The sequence below is a fragment of the Channa argus genome, chromosome 2 (assembly GCF_033026475.1).
Source record: "Channa argus isolate prfri chromosome 2, Channa argus male v1.0, whole genome shotgun sequence".
Lineage (NCBI taxonomy): Eukaryota > Metazoa > Chordata > Actinopteri > Anabantiformes > Channidae > Channa > Channa argus.
Window position 1 is genome coordinate 27610871 of NC_090198.1, and position 15960 is coordinate 27626830.

The window sequence follows — 15960 nt, forward strand, 5'->3', positions numbered from 1 at the left end:
AACAAAGGAAATTGCATGAACTTGGTGAAGATAGACAATAGCAGATGTTTTACACACTATAAACCCCCAAAATAAAAAGCAGACTGGTGACCAAGTGGTTAAGATGCTTATCATACTGTATAACACCCTCAGCTTGATTTGAGTTTCCTTTCTCTTTGCTCATTTCCACTCTTTCTACAATCAGATGTCAAACATAAGAAATAAAAGACATCGACACTGTGTTAAGAGAGGAAACTGAAGCAAGGAGAGAAAGTAAGATGATGAACAGAGTGAAACCTATAGCTAATTGACGGGGATTTTGTTTTGTTTTTTATATGTAACCAAATGCAAGTGCAATTCAATGAATTAGTCTTTGCAATCATTAAAATCATTCAGCAGTTCAAGTGTCACATCAAATCCAGAATCACTGTTACTGCGAATAATACCTGGGCCCTGTCCAGAGGAAACGACTGCGTCATATGAAACAAAGACACTTAAATTGTATGATTTAAAAGGAAAACTGGAAATGTTTAGGTTAGAGAGAGGGTCAAAAAAAAAAAAACGAAAGTAAAAATGCAGTGTTTTTAGATGCAGAAGGTTACAGAAGGAGTTTCCAAGTAAACTGATTTCCTCAGTGTTTTAACGGTAAACCAGATTTCCCATGTAGGTTGCTTTTCCCTAAAGAATCCCAGTGTGGCTAACGGTGTTCTGCCAAAGGCCTCAATGGAGCAAACTAAAGAATCCCTATGAGACGTAAAGTCCAAGGCAGATCTGCTCCTCTCCTCCTTTTCAAGATGATCCTGTAGTTAAGATGATCTCAGCTGGACAGTCTTACACTGGCGTTGATGATGATTTGGGAATCATCCTCAGGTTGAAGTGATCAAAAGGTGCACCGTGACTTTGTGTAGGTCCAGTTCTCCACGTTTACGTCACCTTTTCTCTCGTTCTCCTTATTATCGCTCTTTAGTCCTCTCTCCCTGTGTCTGTACTTGCCCTTACCCACTATGAACCGGTAGCAGCTCTGATGTACAGCCAATATTCTCTCTATCGTATTAGCACGACTGCACTGTGTAAAAGGAACGAAAAGAAGAGTGGAAGGAAAGGAATAAAGAAAGAGAGAGAGAAAGAGAGGATGGAGAGAGGAGACATTTGTTCTACTCATCTCAGCGCTAAAGATACAATTACCTCTCACAGCATATTATCCATGTTTTATACCAGCCCAGGGCCCCGTGCCTCTGCCTTGCCGCGCTCACCCTGTGTAAGGCCCATATTTTAACACTAGCTATGACAGTTTATTTAAGAAAAGAAAATTGTCCCGAGGGAGATGGAGAGGGAGAGAGAGAGAGCCTGCGTAAGGAAAATGAGAGGGAGAGAGGGGAAGGGCAAAGAAGGTGGAGGGGGACAGACAATGAAAGGGGGAGAGAATGAGAGATAGATGAGGCAGAGAGAGACAGAGAAAGGCACAGAGAGAAAATCGTCTTTGGGGAAAAGAAAACCAGAAAAGATAAAGAGCGAGAGCGGATGTACTGTAAGGGGGCACACCACCCCTTTAGTCAAGACCATAAGTCTCCAAGATTTTTCTCTCCCTTTCTGAGACCTGAAGCTAAAAGAGACACAGGTTGAGGCACAGAAGGAGGAAGGAGCACGTTTAGTAAGAGACACGCAGGTGGACTTTTTGGGCTGGGTTTGAGACGCAAGGTGTCTGGCGGGTTCGAGTTTGGTTATTTAAAATTCTAATTCGTACTAAGAGATTTTATCTCCAATGAATCAATCCACATTTACAAGTCTGATATCCACTGTGGTTCGTTTTTTCATCCGTGCCGTAGCCAAGAGCTTTGGACTGAAGATGGAACATCATTCATCTGTTTGATGTATTTTTTGAGGTTTTTTTTTTTTTGGACAACAACAGAGGTCTAAGCCACAGACAGGGGCTACAACGTGATGGACACCAATGGGTCCTGGGTTCATATCTCAGCTTCATGTTAGCTGAAAACTCCGGCATCAGACTCACGTCCCCTTTTGATCTACTTTCTATTTTTAATATAATTATAAAAGTTTAATTTGCTCTTAATTTAGTTAACCTATGCCATGCACCCTCTCCTTCAGCACTGACATTTCTGGAAAAGGCAGGTTAACATAACATATGCTCTTTGTGGATCCGTTTTATCGAAAGCACCTTGAAGCACCCTTGCTGCTCACATTTTTAGCTCTCATATCTCACAGCTCCAGTGGGAATGAAACCCTTAACCCTGGTTGTGTTAGTGCCTTGCTATTGCTGTTAGGCTGCAGCAGACTGCACACTGGCACCAAACAGATGACCAACATTTAAACAAATGAATTAAAAAAAAAAAAAACTCCACCACATGTAAAGTGCACACACCTTGCTCTCACTATGTAATTGATGCCAGTATTGTGCCCTTTCGCCTCCTGTGCCAGCAGGCAGAGGGCTACCATAGAGGTGTCCACTTCACCCCTACGTAACAACCTTGCTTCACCTTCACACACAGTTTGTGCACACACACACACACACGCACGCACGCACACTATACTTCGTGCACAAATATGCATGTAAACAAACAGAGAACTCACAATTCATTTTACACATAGTGTATCCACGTGTATAAAACACACATTCACCTTCAGTCTGTCTCACAATCTGTCCATGTCACAGCAGATGGGAGACATGTACCAGGATACAGAGAAAGTGCCTGCGTGTCCACTGACTAAGCCACCAACCACAGAAGCAGGATCCTCAACGATGCTTGAAGGTTTAAACGCACTGGATCAGCCACAACTGTAACAGCACCAGCTGGTTTTAATGTTGTGATGGACAGGGGTCAGCGTGAGAATAAGTCAATGCCGGCCTTGATCGAAGCGGGCTGCACGTGGGGCTGCTAAGCCTGAAACGAGTCGGAGCACCCATGCTAAAACCGGTCCACCGGAAAAATTAAACCACCAGGTGGTGACAGGCACTACTGGAGATTAGTATTGAGTTGATCCAGGTTTACAAAGTTATAGTATCTTGGAGAAAAGTGGACTTTTGGTTTTGTTAAGTGGCCTGGATCTACAATGGCAAGAAAAACTATTTAAACCCCTTTGGAACAAACCTGTTTTTTTCTGCATTGACAAGTCCTAACATTTGATGTGATTTTCATCGGTAGTACAAACTCCACGTGCAAAAGCTGATAACATACAAACAATTATAATTACAATGTTTTTTTATATCCAATGCAAACATTACAATCCTGATTTGTAATATGGATTTAAATTATTCCTAAATTGTGCCCCATCACAACACAGCGTGTTCTACCTTAAAGTACAGGGACTAATGAAATGACTGTAGTCCAGGAAGGAGAATGGCAGTGAAGCCCGGCCGAGGACGAAGGTGAGGAAGGTAAAATGCAAAGATAAAAAATCTCACAGTGCGGTGATGAGGCACGTGCACATGGAGATGTGCAAGAAAGAAATAGAAAGATGGAGGGACCGTGCCGGTGTCAAATAAGCTGGTGCAAAGTCGCAGCTTTCTCCCCCGAGAGCACACCAGTCCATATCCACACAGTGTAATTGTGCGTGAAAACATTCATTAAAGGTTATGATGGTGTGCAGAAGACATTTTAGCAGCCAAACTGTCTTAAGAGCAGAGTGGTGAAGCAGATGAGCTGTTGGCGTCTAGAGAACAAATTGTAGATTAGACGGGAACAACTGAATAAATGCACCCACTGATGTGTGTGTGCTTGTAATCTTGACTAGACCTAAACTTCCAGTGACACTGACCCACTTACCCCCGTTTTTCATCTTTTCTTAACTATTCTGTTTATTCTCCGTCTCCTTTGTCTTGACAAACAGTTATGAGGCCTCGGAGAGAGCAACCAGTCCCTCCTGTGTGTGAGTCACACACACACACACAGAAGTGTTAAACATTCATGCAGCCGTGTTTGGTTGTGATGGGACTGGAGTGACTGGTTGTCCCTGCCACTGTCTCATCCCATAATGCTGATTTGCTCAGGCACTAGCAGACGGACCCCTCTGGGGGTCCTCCAAGCACACTGTCAATCACTGCTCTGCAAAGAAATGGTGCGCGTAAGCTAGTTACCCCGTGAATCCCCCTCCTTTGTCTTCTTTCCATCCTTTGACGTCTCTGTTTCCCGTCTTTCTTCATTGCTGCCTTCTTCCAAGACCCTTCTCTACAATGTATCTCACCGTTTTGCGTTATACTGTATGATTTACGTCGCCAACGTTCAGCTTGTTGTGCTGCTTACTTCCTTCTCAATACAACTGAACAAAAGCCTAAATGCAAGACGTGAAAATGAGGATAAGAGCGTTTTTTTCAAATGAAAAACATGAACAACTACTCAGGGAATGAGGTGGATACAATGATTGGAGCTAAAGACCACAGCAGAAACACAGCTTCTTAACCTTAATTCACTTCTTCACTTCACAACTATCCCCACATAAAGCTGGTGGAAGTTGTCCCTTTCATCCCTTCATCCATGCATTTGACTTTCTCCAAATCTTTTCCAACACAGCCTCAAGAATGTGTAAATCCTAACACATCTGCTTTATGTTTCATTTTGTAAAAGGTAAAGCTTTTGTAACATCCCATTGTGAGCTGGCCTGGTGAGGATCTGGGGCTGCATGGCAGTCGAGAAACGGAGATAAGCTACAGATGCTGCTAACTGTCTACGTCTGATCGTTCATTCAATCAACACTGAAATTCAGTGTCGACCTTGTAAGGTCACATTTTCATTGTCTTAGTAAAATGCAGTCTCCTGCTCATTGGGTTTGCTGATTCTAACGTGGGTGTGTTATACGTTAAAACTCCACCGACGTCCTCCGTTCGCCTACAGAGGCTCTGACACACTGCATTAAAACTAAGCTAAAGTCACAAGGCATAAATTTAAGAAATATAAAGTACATACACAGTAAAAGGACTAAGTACAATATAACACCTGAAGCTCATGCAGATAATGTTTCTCCCTGGGATATTAGTTACATACATAACAACATACATTTTACTAAATATAAACACGCATCTTGGAGCTTTCATGAGCAAAACATCATAGATTTTAGCTCCTCTACTTAAAGAGCAAACTCAATGCTGTTCCAAAAGCTCTGAAGAGGCCTGTGTGGCAAAATGTGTCATCAGATTGTAAGTAAACTCATTTCATTATGGATAGCTGTCATTTTTAATGGACAGAGGACTTTTTTTTAAAACACTACAAGAAAATCCCACTTGTGTTTCCAACTGGTTCACTGATGGTTCACACTTACGATTTAACGGTGTAAGGTGCTTTCTGATATGAACAGCTTATTTGGCCGTAAGGGGGACAACAGGAAAAACAACCTCCAAGCTGATCATCAGCCACTGTAACACCAGTTGTACCCTCACCCAAACGGCATTTTGAGGCTGAAGGGAAACTGCTGATAAGTAGTAAATTCCCCAGAAATACACAGAACAGGAGTCGCACAGTTGACTCACTTTGTAGCTATCACTTAACTCTACTGAGCCACATCCCTCACTCCCCCATCACTGCTCTTCTCTCATTCCATCCCTCCCCCAGGCTACTTTTTCCTGCACTATTCTCTACGTCGTTACCATAATCAGATAAGACAACTACCTAGGGAGCACCAGCATCCCTACAGCACCTTGCTCCTGGCACCGTGTATGTCCGTGTGTGTGTGTGTGTGTGAATTGCTCCTAGCACTTGGAAACCCGGATTCCTTTTGACTGTCTTTTTTGGTGTTTTGATCTTTTCAAACCGACAGATGACTGGTGTGTGTGTGTGTGTGTGCGTGCAGGAAACTCCTTCATACAGTAATGTCTGTATTGTGCCTGACAGACTGCTACAAACTGAAGTGTGTGTGTGTGAGGGAGCAAGTAGTTAAGTGTGTGAACATGCATGAGAATGGAAGTATGCGAATGGTGTTGAGAGTGTCAAGGATGATTATGTTGCTCTTCTGAATGGTCAAAGCAGATCACATCATGGAAGCATTAAACAAGGGGCAGACCGATTCCTAAGTTTCATAACATCTACGAGCCAAAGCAACACCTCAGACTTTTGCCAGAAGAAAAACTTAAAGCTGTGTACTTTTAAATACCTACATGGACATACATGTACAGATGCTGCACACAGACCCCATCCCCACGGGGTAAACACACAAAGCTAGAAATGAAGCCATCAGCAACATTACGTTTAGCCAACGTCGCATGAGACTGCCAAATTACTGTTGTAGGCATCAACACCAATCAGACAGCCTCTAAACTAAACTGTCAAGATAGATTTTCTGGATAAGCACAATCATTTTCCTTTTAAGTACCAGTCAACATGTATAACTTCCTCGTTCCTGCCTTTCCCCTCTAACCATGAATCATGCCTTCAATTTAACCGCACAGTTATTTATCAGTGTGCATCTTAGCCTTTTATTCTCAAATTGAATTAGAAATGGTTGTTATTATTAAGATATTACTGTTAAGGAAGTGCCAAAATGGTTACAAATCATTTTAATATTATTATTATTATAATATTTGTTTTAGTGTCTCAGTCTTTCTTAGAGTGATATGAAAAGCTTGACACCACCCAGCGATAAAATGTATTGCTCTTTTACTATTGACAGACTAAGTTGTGATTCTCGTTTTCTAGTTTGTCTAATATGTTTCTCTTTCTGATGGTTTCTCTTAAATTGAAACTAGAATTGCTCTTGTTCTTCTTCGGAGGGGAAAATGAGCAACCTAGATAAAACCAATGCTGTATAATAAACGGGCTTATGTTAAGTGTGGAGCTGATGGCTACCAAAACCTGTAACCTGTAACACAGAAACAATTAAACTTAAATATACTTTGACTATTGCAATTATAGAGCAGGACAAAGAAAATAACCAAACACTTCTAAAGTTTAGCAGTAAATCTGCCTATTGTTCATTGTAGCGAAATACAGTGTGTTGAAATAAGTTGCGGTATAATGAGTCATGACATCCTCAAAACGATGCCCTTTTCAGAATTTGTGAAGGGTGCAGCCTTTTCTTTTTCCTGGAGGGCTTTCGCTGTGGAGCACCCACAGAAAATGATGCAGCAACAGGTGTTTATAGTGATAAACTTATCATGGTGACTGTGTTTTTCAGACACGATGAAAGAGAGAGATTGTCCAGTGGAGTAATCTGTAAAATGATACTCTTCAACAGACCAGAAACACACACACACACACACACACACACACACACACACACACACACAGATTCATTTGAGGCCTCGCCACTTCACTAGCTGCCATTTCAGAATGATGAGAGTTTCCAAAATACGTTTAGTCCAGGACAGCCTTATTTTTCAAACTTCTCTGGTGGATGTAATACTTTTACGTACAACTTACAACATACTTTTACCTTTGCATTTAGAATTCCTGTAGACATGCAACCAGTCTCTCCATAATTACACAAACAGATGCTAATTTCAGCTGTAAAACTGATGTATCATGTACAAACTGAGGAATTCTTTTGGAAGTATTCATTCATGGATACTGGGCTCTCTATAATTTAATTTCTTTAATTTTTTTGCGACCCTTCCTGACGCAACCCTCCCCAATTCCTACCAAGCTTGGGACCTGCACTGCGTTCAGTGTGTTGCCCAGGGAAACTTCGAAATGTGGTAGATTGGTAGGCAGCCAATCTACTAAGCCACTATTGGTTATCTGCATATATGGGCAGAGAAATACTACATTTTTATTAAACTGTGAAAATATGAATTCAATTATTATTAACATTCAGAGAGTTATAAGGTTTTTGTAGTTAGCTGTCTATATAAAACATGCACTGTATGTGCCCCTGGCCCCAGCAGCTGTGCCGATGCAGATGTCGGCCAGTATATTTACCACTTGCTTTCAGAGAGGAAGAGAAAACGATGGACAGAGAATGAAAGAGAAACACAGACAGAGAAGAAAACAGTCTTTCACAGCGTTTTTAAATCAAATCCGATGTTGCTCCTAAAGTAGAAGGATTTTCTATAATTTCGCACGCATTAATGGAGGCTCCAACGTAAATGCCCCGTGACTAGTGACCATAGTGACCAGCTATGCCATGTTTAACATCATGAGACCATGTGTATCGATACATCGCAGGGATTCTTTACCTGCAGAACAAGGTGCGTCCACTCTCCCAGCGCAAGCTTGCCCTCTGTTCTGAACCTGGCGGTCAGAGTCTGAGTCTGACTGTTGGACTGACCATAGCGCAAGGTGATCTCCTGCCTGGACACTGTCACAGCAAAGACCAGCCGCCCCCTGGAGCTCTTCTCCAGCAGCATCCTGAGGGAAACAATACACAAGGAAGGACACTTATTCCAGCGGCGGTAGACAGCCCAAGCAGTCTGGTAAATATTTGGCATTGAGGAGCTGTTCTAACTTAATTCAAAAAGCAGAAGCACGAGTGAACTTTGAAATCCCAGGAGTCGAGTGCCACTACACACGGTGTTTCATTCTGACATTTACACATAGAATATCAATATTTTACATGCCTGCCGGGGTTCTGCTGCTACGCTGGGTGCAGGCACCTTCCACGTGTCATATTAACCACCACTACTGATATTTTATTGGAAATCCTGGCTTTTATGAACCCAGAGCACTATACCCTATAAATCAAAGATAGCTGCATGCACGTGACCGAATGCACGTATGTGTGCACATGCGCATCTGCTGCGAGAGACTAGGACATGGAACGGCACAGAACATAGTGAGTGAAAGTAGAAAGTGAGCATGTGTGGACTGAAATATTAGAAGTAGTAAAGTTTTAAACATAGATAACACACATTTGAGAAGCTGGAACAGGGCACTTTGGCATTTCCGCCTTTTATAACCAGTTTCTGGAAGTAAAGCTGCTAAAAAAAAAAAACTAGGGTTTGTAGGAACAGGTGGCTCGCTCTGTTCATTGTTGAGACAAGGGGAGGGATGTGAAATCACAGCAAGAGGGAGAGACAAAAGAGAGAGGGGTGAAGAGAGATGGACAGAGGTGAGGATAGAGACCTCCTTTCATCTGGCGTCTTTGATGGCAGCCATGATCGTCTCTACAACAAAAGACACGGCCAACAACAGCAACGGAGAGAGAGAGTGAGTGTGTGTGTGTGTGTGTGTGTTTGTGTTTGTGTTGGGGGGGTGGGGTGTGTTACTTCCATTAGCTACACAGGTGTCATGTTCAACAGACCAAGACAACAAGACTCGACTGTCATGTGAATCCCCGGGCAGACAACTTCACAAACGCAATCGCAGCGTGAAATTTGAACAGGAGAGATTTGATCTCTGGCTGATTCTCCTTCTTGGAGTTGAATTCAACCGACAGCCACATTTTAAATAAACATTCAGTGAGTTACAACGAAACGCGTGTAACCTGTCTGATGAGGTTAGGTTATGTCAGACCTGTCACCGTCGCACAGAGACCAGTCGCATCGTGTCGGTGCGCTGCTGCATCGGAACTGGAGACAGGACATAACATAATCCTGAAAGCCAAACCATAAGAGTTCACGTTTGTATAAGCCACATGGTGAAAGACTTTATCTTTTTATTGTATATTTTTAACCAATAGGTAGCCAACCATCCCCACTCAGTTTGGTTAGATTTATTATTTAGCTCAAGAGAGTAGCTATACTGCAAAATAGAACCTGTTTCTATTTTAAAATATGACTAAAAAGGATGCGTGAGCATTTTATGTCAAGTGAAAAAATTTGTGTTTCTTCTTGGTTTAGATTTGTCCATTTATGAAACTGTCTGAATTTCTACATTAATGTCACAACAATATGATGTGTAAACTTACGTCTTAATGTGAGCACATGTTGAACACTTTTAACGTTATCGTCCATTTTGAATTTTTCCCTTTCAGCTGCTGCTTTTTACCAGAATCGGAAAAAAACATGTCACGTGACTTTTACTCTGAAGCACCTGCAGGAAACGCTGCAGTGAAGACGAGACGTCTAGTAAGTTTAGCCTATTTTTAGTTACACGACAAAACGTCCCACGTCTGCTTGAAGTGTGGACATATGGCGGAGCAAAGCCAACTGACCTCTTCTCATGTGGATGCATTGTGCTGTGTTTTGTGTAATTGCAAACTGATCCAAGTGCGCGTAACCCTGCACCATCTCAACCCAGGCCGGAACATGCCAGCACACTCTCTTCAATCTTCTAACGAAAAAGTGGACTGAATTCTAGCCCGACACCCTGACAGCACGAACAGCAGGACACACCAACTGTGGAAAACCAAGACCCTTTACAGACCAGGGGACAGAAACTGCATTAGGCCTCAAAGTAAATCCAGTTTCTCCTCCCTGCTCTGGGTTTTTACCTAAACTTTCCATCACACTCGTCATGAACTGGTGGCGCAGACCTGCGTGGACCCTGCCCATCTTTTTCACTGCCATCAGAGCATATCCATCGTCACTACATAGGGTTTCAGGATGTAATAGTCGCTCACGTTTATTAATTATCATGCGTATATTCAGCATTTTTCCATTTATGGCATGCACTGCAAGATGCTTTCAGAGATTAAAAACTCATAACCATAATCAGCATAATATCTGCAAAACTATGACCACTTGCTGAACACATCTGATACACAGCTTATAAATATGTCTCTGTTGTTGTAATTCAGGCCTATTTAATTGGCTTCTACTTAAAATAAGGCGGCGCATTTCCAAGTAACATGGTAAAAAATAAAAACTCACATCTCTCCGAGAGAACTTGGTTTCATCCACAAAGCCAGGGTGAGGGAACCCAGCGGCCCTAGTCTCTGCGACGGAGGGGACACCATGCATCCATCCTGGGCTGGCTGAAAGTGAACTCCACCGGATCCACCAGAACGCCCCTCTGCACTTGCAGTGGTTGCCATGTCTGTGTCAGTCCCAGGATGAGTGTCCTCACGGTCTTCGGTTACACAGGGAACCCTGGTGAAATGATTTAGATTTAGCATCGTCATATCTCCATCCTCTTCAAATGAATATTAGGAGATCAAAGAGGTCTGTGTGTTGTAAATGTTACATTATGAGTGGGGGGTTGTTCATTTGCACGGACTGAGAAGCTACTAGCAGTTCGATCGACCTACCTGTGTGCAGGTAGCAGCAGCGGGGCATATGGAGGCGTGGAAGATCTATAAGGACACTCCTGGATACAGAAGGCCTGATAACATGTCGTCAGCTCAGTCTGGGAGGTTGGCGGCTGACAGTAGCTGCTCCGCTCTGGAATCCCACAGGTGGAACGTGCTGGGGAGGTGGACACGGGTTTGAAGGCCGCGATGTTCTCCATTCGTGGGAAATTTCCCTAAGAGAGAAGGAGTTTTGTCGAGCCTGGGTGTCCTACCAGTCTTACTTAATTGTAGCAGCAGCAATGTACGAGACATAAAACTGACCTACAATGCAATTTAGCAATTTGGAGAATCAAATTTAAAAAAAACATGGCTGTATGATGAAGTACACCAGGGCTGAGGGACCTGTGAACCGATGTCTTACCCCCAAACCTTTACAGTACATTTAGGATGTATTGGACAGGCATTCAACACAACATTTGAATAAAAAAGGGACTTGCTCTTTAATAAATTGTAAATATCCAGTCTTTTTTCCAATTGAAGGGATTTCGACAGGCCAAAGCAGGTGGCAGAAAAATAATTAGCTGCTTCGGGTTTAAGGTCCCGGATCACTGTTGAAATCACTTAGTTTTCTTAGTACTAAAAAAAACTAAACGTCTACTACGACATAACAAAATGTCGGCTCTATGAGAGTCTGTTTAAGAGTCAGAGTGAATGCAGCCCACGGCCCGGTAACAATCACTCCCCCACAGTCTTTGAATCAGACATGAGAAGTGACTCTTGAAAGCCGCTCTTACCTGTGATGAAGCAGGTTTCAGACACAGGCTCAGGAAGACGAGAGCTATCCAGAGGATGGGTTGATGCCGCCTGGCATTCATGAGGTTTTGTCCTTCTTCTTCTTCTTCTTCTTTGGTGACGACTTTCATTCGCAACAGCGGCAAGCACTTGCTTTTGCTCGTCTCCCACTGCTTGATTCCCTCTTCTGTCTCCGCGGCCGATGAATCTGCACAGACTTCACTCTTGCACTCGCCTTTTCCTTGACCACAATTATTCTGGTATTTTCTCATTTTCCTCTTCCAGAAGCTCCACGGCTGCTCTCTCCTTCCTGGTTTTAACTCCTTTCTATCTTCCCTTCTTCTCTCGCTTTGTGAGTTTCCTCCTTTCTCTGTTTTCCAATCTTCCTTGTCTTTAGTCCACTTCTGCCCTTTGACCCCACTGGATCCTAGAATCGGATTCGCAGAGTGGCCCAGCATGGCCTAAGTTTCTAGAATCACGGATAACAGTTCCGGAACACTCCCCTGAGGAAGAGGGATCTTCAAGAACCTGGACTTTTTATAGGAATCCTTCCAGCAGCACTTGAATTAGTGATGACTGTCATGGTTCTGGGGGGTTACACGGATGTGTCTACAGGCCGGTGCCCCTTGGGTGAGGGTATGAAGCTTAGCTCTGTGTTAGACTGTCTCCATCCCTCCCACACACACACACACACAAACCACAACCAAAGCCTTCACATGATAGGTAGGATTTCACAATCTAGACAGGGAGAGAAGGAGAGAAGGAAACAGAGACGTGGTCAGACCAAAAAAAAAAAAAAAAAACTCCAACCGGAGACAAATCGGAGGGGAGTGAAATGCCATGCAGGCTATTCCCTAGCCAAAGCCTATCATGTACAGCTTGATGGAGGCACAGCTCAGCTGATACTGCTACATTGCTTCCCTCTCTTCTTCATTTTCCATTGAATTAAACATGCCCTTTTTCCTCGGGCATTCTGGCCCCCAGGTTTTTATCCGACCGAGTGGGCTTCCGCGCTAGTTTTGTTGGAAATTGAGGCTTAGGCCAAAAGCTGTCTTCATTACAATACCTCTCAGCTTCCATTCCCCGTCCTGACACACACACAAAGAGGCCAGCAGTGGCGTCATCTCCAGTGTTGAATTACCTGGACCCTCTTTCTTGTTAATCAACAAAGAAGTCTCACAGTCTATCTGACAAGGTGTAAATCTATGCAGATACTGTACCATCTGAAATCGGTGGTGGCTCCTCCTGGTTTACCTGTGGTGCTGTGCGCTCCCAGCACAAAGCTCCGTGCATCCCAAGTGCTGCGTCAACAAACATCCCACTTGTTGCTGCGCGTCAGTCGGACGTTTCTCCACACACCGACGCTGCCCTTTGCGGACATGACTTCAATAGTTTTCGCCCCCACTTCGATAATAAAGGGGGAAAAAAAACAGATGAACGTCAGAACAAATGAACTTGACAAAGCTGCTCTTTTTCTTCTTGTCTCTTCTTCACAACACGCGGCGCGCAGGGATAAGCTGATTACCCCGAGTCGCCATCTGGCCAGCAGCGCAGGAGGCGGCAGGATACTGGACTCAGAGTAACGGTGATGCAGCGTTACACTGCTGACAAGCAAGTAACGCAAAGTGCGCGCGGACCAACGCAGTAGCGTGTCCGCTTTGCATGTGTTAGAGAAAACCAAAGATTGTCCGTGACAGCAAGGAATGAACATGCGATTTAGATAATGACCCCCTGCCTGGTTGCAGTTCTTTACCCCCCCACCCTCCTCTCCTCCGACGTGGGATGCGTCTGGGTCTCAAACAAGTGGCTCTTAGACTGAGACGCTACCCCCGTCGCTAGGCAACGGGGACCCGCTCCAGTCGCTGAGACTGTGTGGGCAGGAAATCGTCTGATAGCCTGTCGTTTGAGGAACTTTTGTTTTTTACCAATGTACTGCGTCACTGATGAACAATCATAATTCATAATTCGAAGAAACTGCTGAGGACAGTAAAGTTTACAATTCAGTTTTGCTATCAAACACTGACACAACCCAAACTTTACCCAGACCAATGCTTAACACATACTGGTAAATGCATACACTCATAATAATATAACCCCACCAATAACACCAGTTTTATCCACATAATGCAAATGTGATAAGCGTTTTGAAGCAGTTTTATCTGAGATGCTTTCACAGGCTTGAAGCACCGATAGCCGCCTGCGTTAAGCCTGCTGATTTCAATTAGCACAGGTAAAAGACCTAATTAGTAGAATCTTTTTTTCTGCCCCTTTCACTCCATTTTGATGCACTTTATATTCATTGGAAATCATGATTTAGCTTTGTTAATACACACTTTTAATGAAAAACTTGTAAGTGTTTATTAGTTGTAGAGTCTCCTCATTTCAGATGGATGTTGTTGTGTGGAAATCGGTGGACCTGTTCATTCAATGTCTTTTTTATCCACATTTGAAAACTTACTTACATGAGTTGTGTTTATATAATATAACTGTGTCATGTACACTCAGATTTATCATTCATTGATGTAAAATACAATTTAGGTCATGGAAACTCTTTTGACTTAACACAAAACAACTAGAGGTTGTGTGTCAAAAGCACCTGCTGTACATGACACAAACATGCAAATAAAATACATTTTCAATTTTGCTTTACCAAAAAAAAAATCTATTGTGTCATTTGTGCCAGCGGGAGGCAAAGCATGTCAGAGTTTTTTCTTCTATGCACAAACTAATGGCAAAAACAATTTGGAGCAACTTAATATTTATGACTAGTCAACTTTAAAAACATTTGCTTGTGATGCCAGTAATTAGGTGGACGGTAAATAAAAATGCATTTATTTCTAGCAGAAATGCTTAATTTCACCGGCCATTGTCATAAGTCAAAAAAACAGACAGAAACATGTTATTATTGTTGTTGTTGTTGTTGTTGTTATTGTTGTTGTTGTAGAGGCAAAACATTAGTTTTTGCATGTGTAAGAGAAAATGGCAAATGACTAAATTAAAACTAAATGTTTCCAATTACAATCACAACATATTGTTAATTCCATCTGTTAATTGGTGCTTTCTGTAGTTTATATGTCATTTAGCAGAATAAGTAGAGATTAGCTGAATCGATGGAAACTAATTTTTAATAAGTTTCTCAAATGAGACCCTTTACGTTTCCAAGAATGCCAGAGTGCAAGAGGCGACGGAGCCGGCGCGGTGTTGTTTCATGTCAGCAATTTAATGCCGGTCACTAGGGATGCTCTTCGATGTGTGCTATTAATTGGGACTTGGAAATAATTAACAATGAATGTGTTTGGTATGTGCGTCCATTAATCTGTGTGTGTGAAATTCCGACTTGACTAATGTGTGTCGAATTTGATTATTTAAACCGCATTAAAGAATAAAACACATGTAAATGCATTTTCTATGTCGGTCAAATGTTTACTATGAGTTAAGGCAGGTTTCTTGTACTGCATTCATCTCATAATTTCCTTTTATTTCAGCTTTTAAATCTGCACGTGTCATGTTAGGTTAAGAAGGAAGAGGATCTCATCAGCAAATAAATGTAATTATATGTTTGGCCTGGTCTCTATTTTGTTTGGTCCCATCTTTCCTAGTTTTACTTCAGGTGGATCTAAAGACCAATTTTAAACACATGTTAAATAGTGTTTAACATTTTTTCCTCTGGCGGCCTAAAGCAGTCACATGCATAAATCCTCTGGCTTCGTAAAATCTAACAATCCACTCAACACAGACACACACAGCAGAGGCCAAAGCACTATCTTCAGTATACTGTGGGTTAGACTTCCACTGTGTGCTCAAGCGCTCTGCATTTAAATTGTGTAAACATTTCTACCAAAAAAAAAAAAAAAAAATCCCTCTCTTATATTTTTCCCTGCCGAGAAGTTTTTATGTTATCATACTAATCGCGTTTGAACAGCTGCAATTTGCTTTGGTTGAACAAAGGCATTCTAACTAGGTTTTAATTAAGTGTTCCTAATGACCTTAAGGAGATTAGAGGTTTGCCTTCTAATCAATACCCGGCAGAGAGGAGCAAAGGGAGGGGAGAGGAGGAGAAGGGGGGGCTGGCTAGGGGCTAGGATAGAGGTATAGGGAGGAAAGGGGTGAATGGAAATAAAAGGAGAAAGCAAACGG

At 42.6% G+C, this 15960-nt stretch overlaps 1 protein-coding gene across 1 annotated transcript in view; it reads right to left on the reverse strand.

Moving 5' to 3' along the window:
* Positions 1-13542, reverse strand: part of ush2a (Usher syndrome 2A (autosomal recessive, mild)) — a 190351-nt gene extending 176809 nt beyond the window's left edge. Inside the window, exons 1-4 of the mRNA XM_067488984.1 lie at positions 11826-13542; positions 11050-11264; positions 10673-10891; positions 8099-8270 (exon numbers count right to left, since the gene is read on the reverse strand). Of these exons, the coding sequence (XP_067345085.1) occupies positions 8099-8270; positions 10673-10891; positions 11050-11264; positions 11826-12281 (1062 nt within the window). The 5' untranslated portion in view covers positions 12282-13542. The remainder of the gene's footprint in view (positions 1-8098; positions 8271-10672; positions 10892-11049; positions 11265-11825) is intronic.
* Between the last annotated feature and the right edge of the window lie 2418 nt (positions 13543-15960).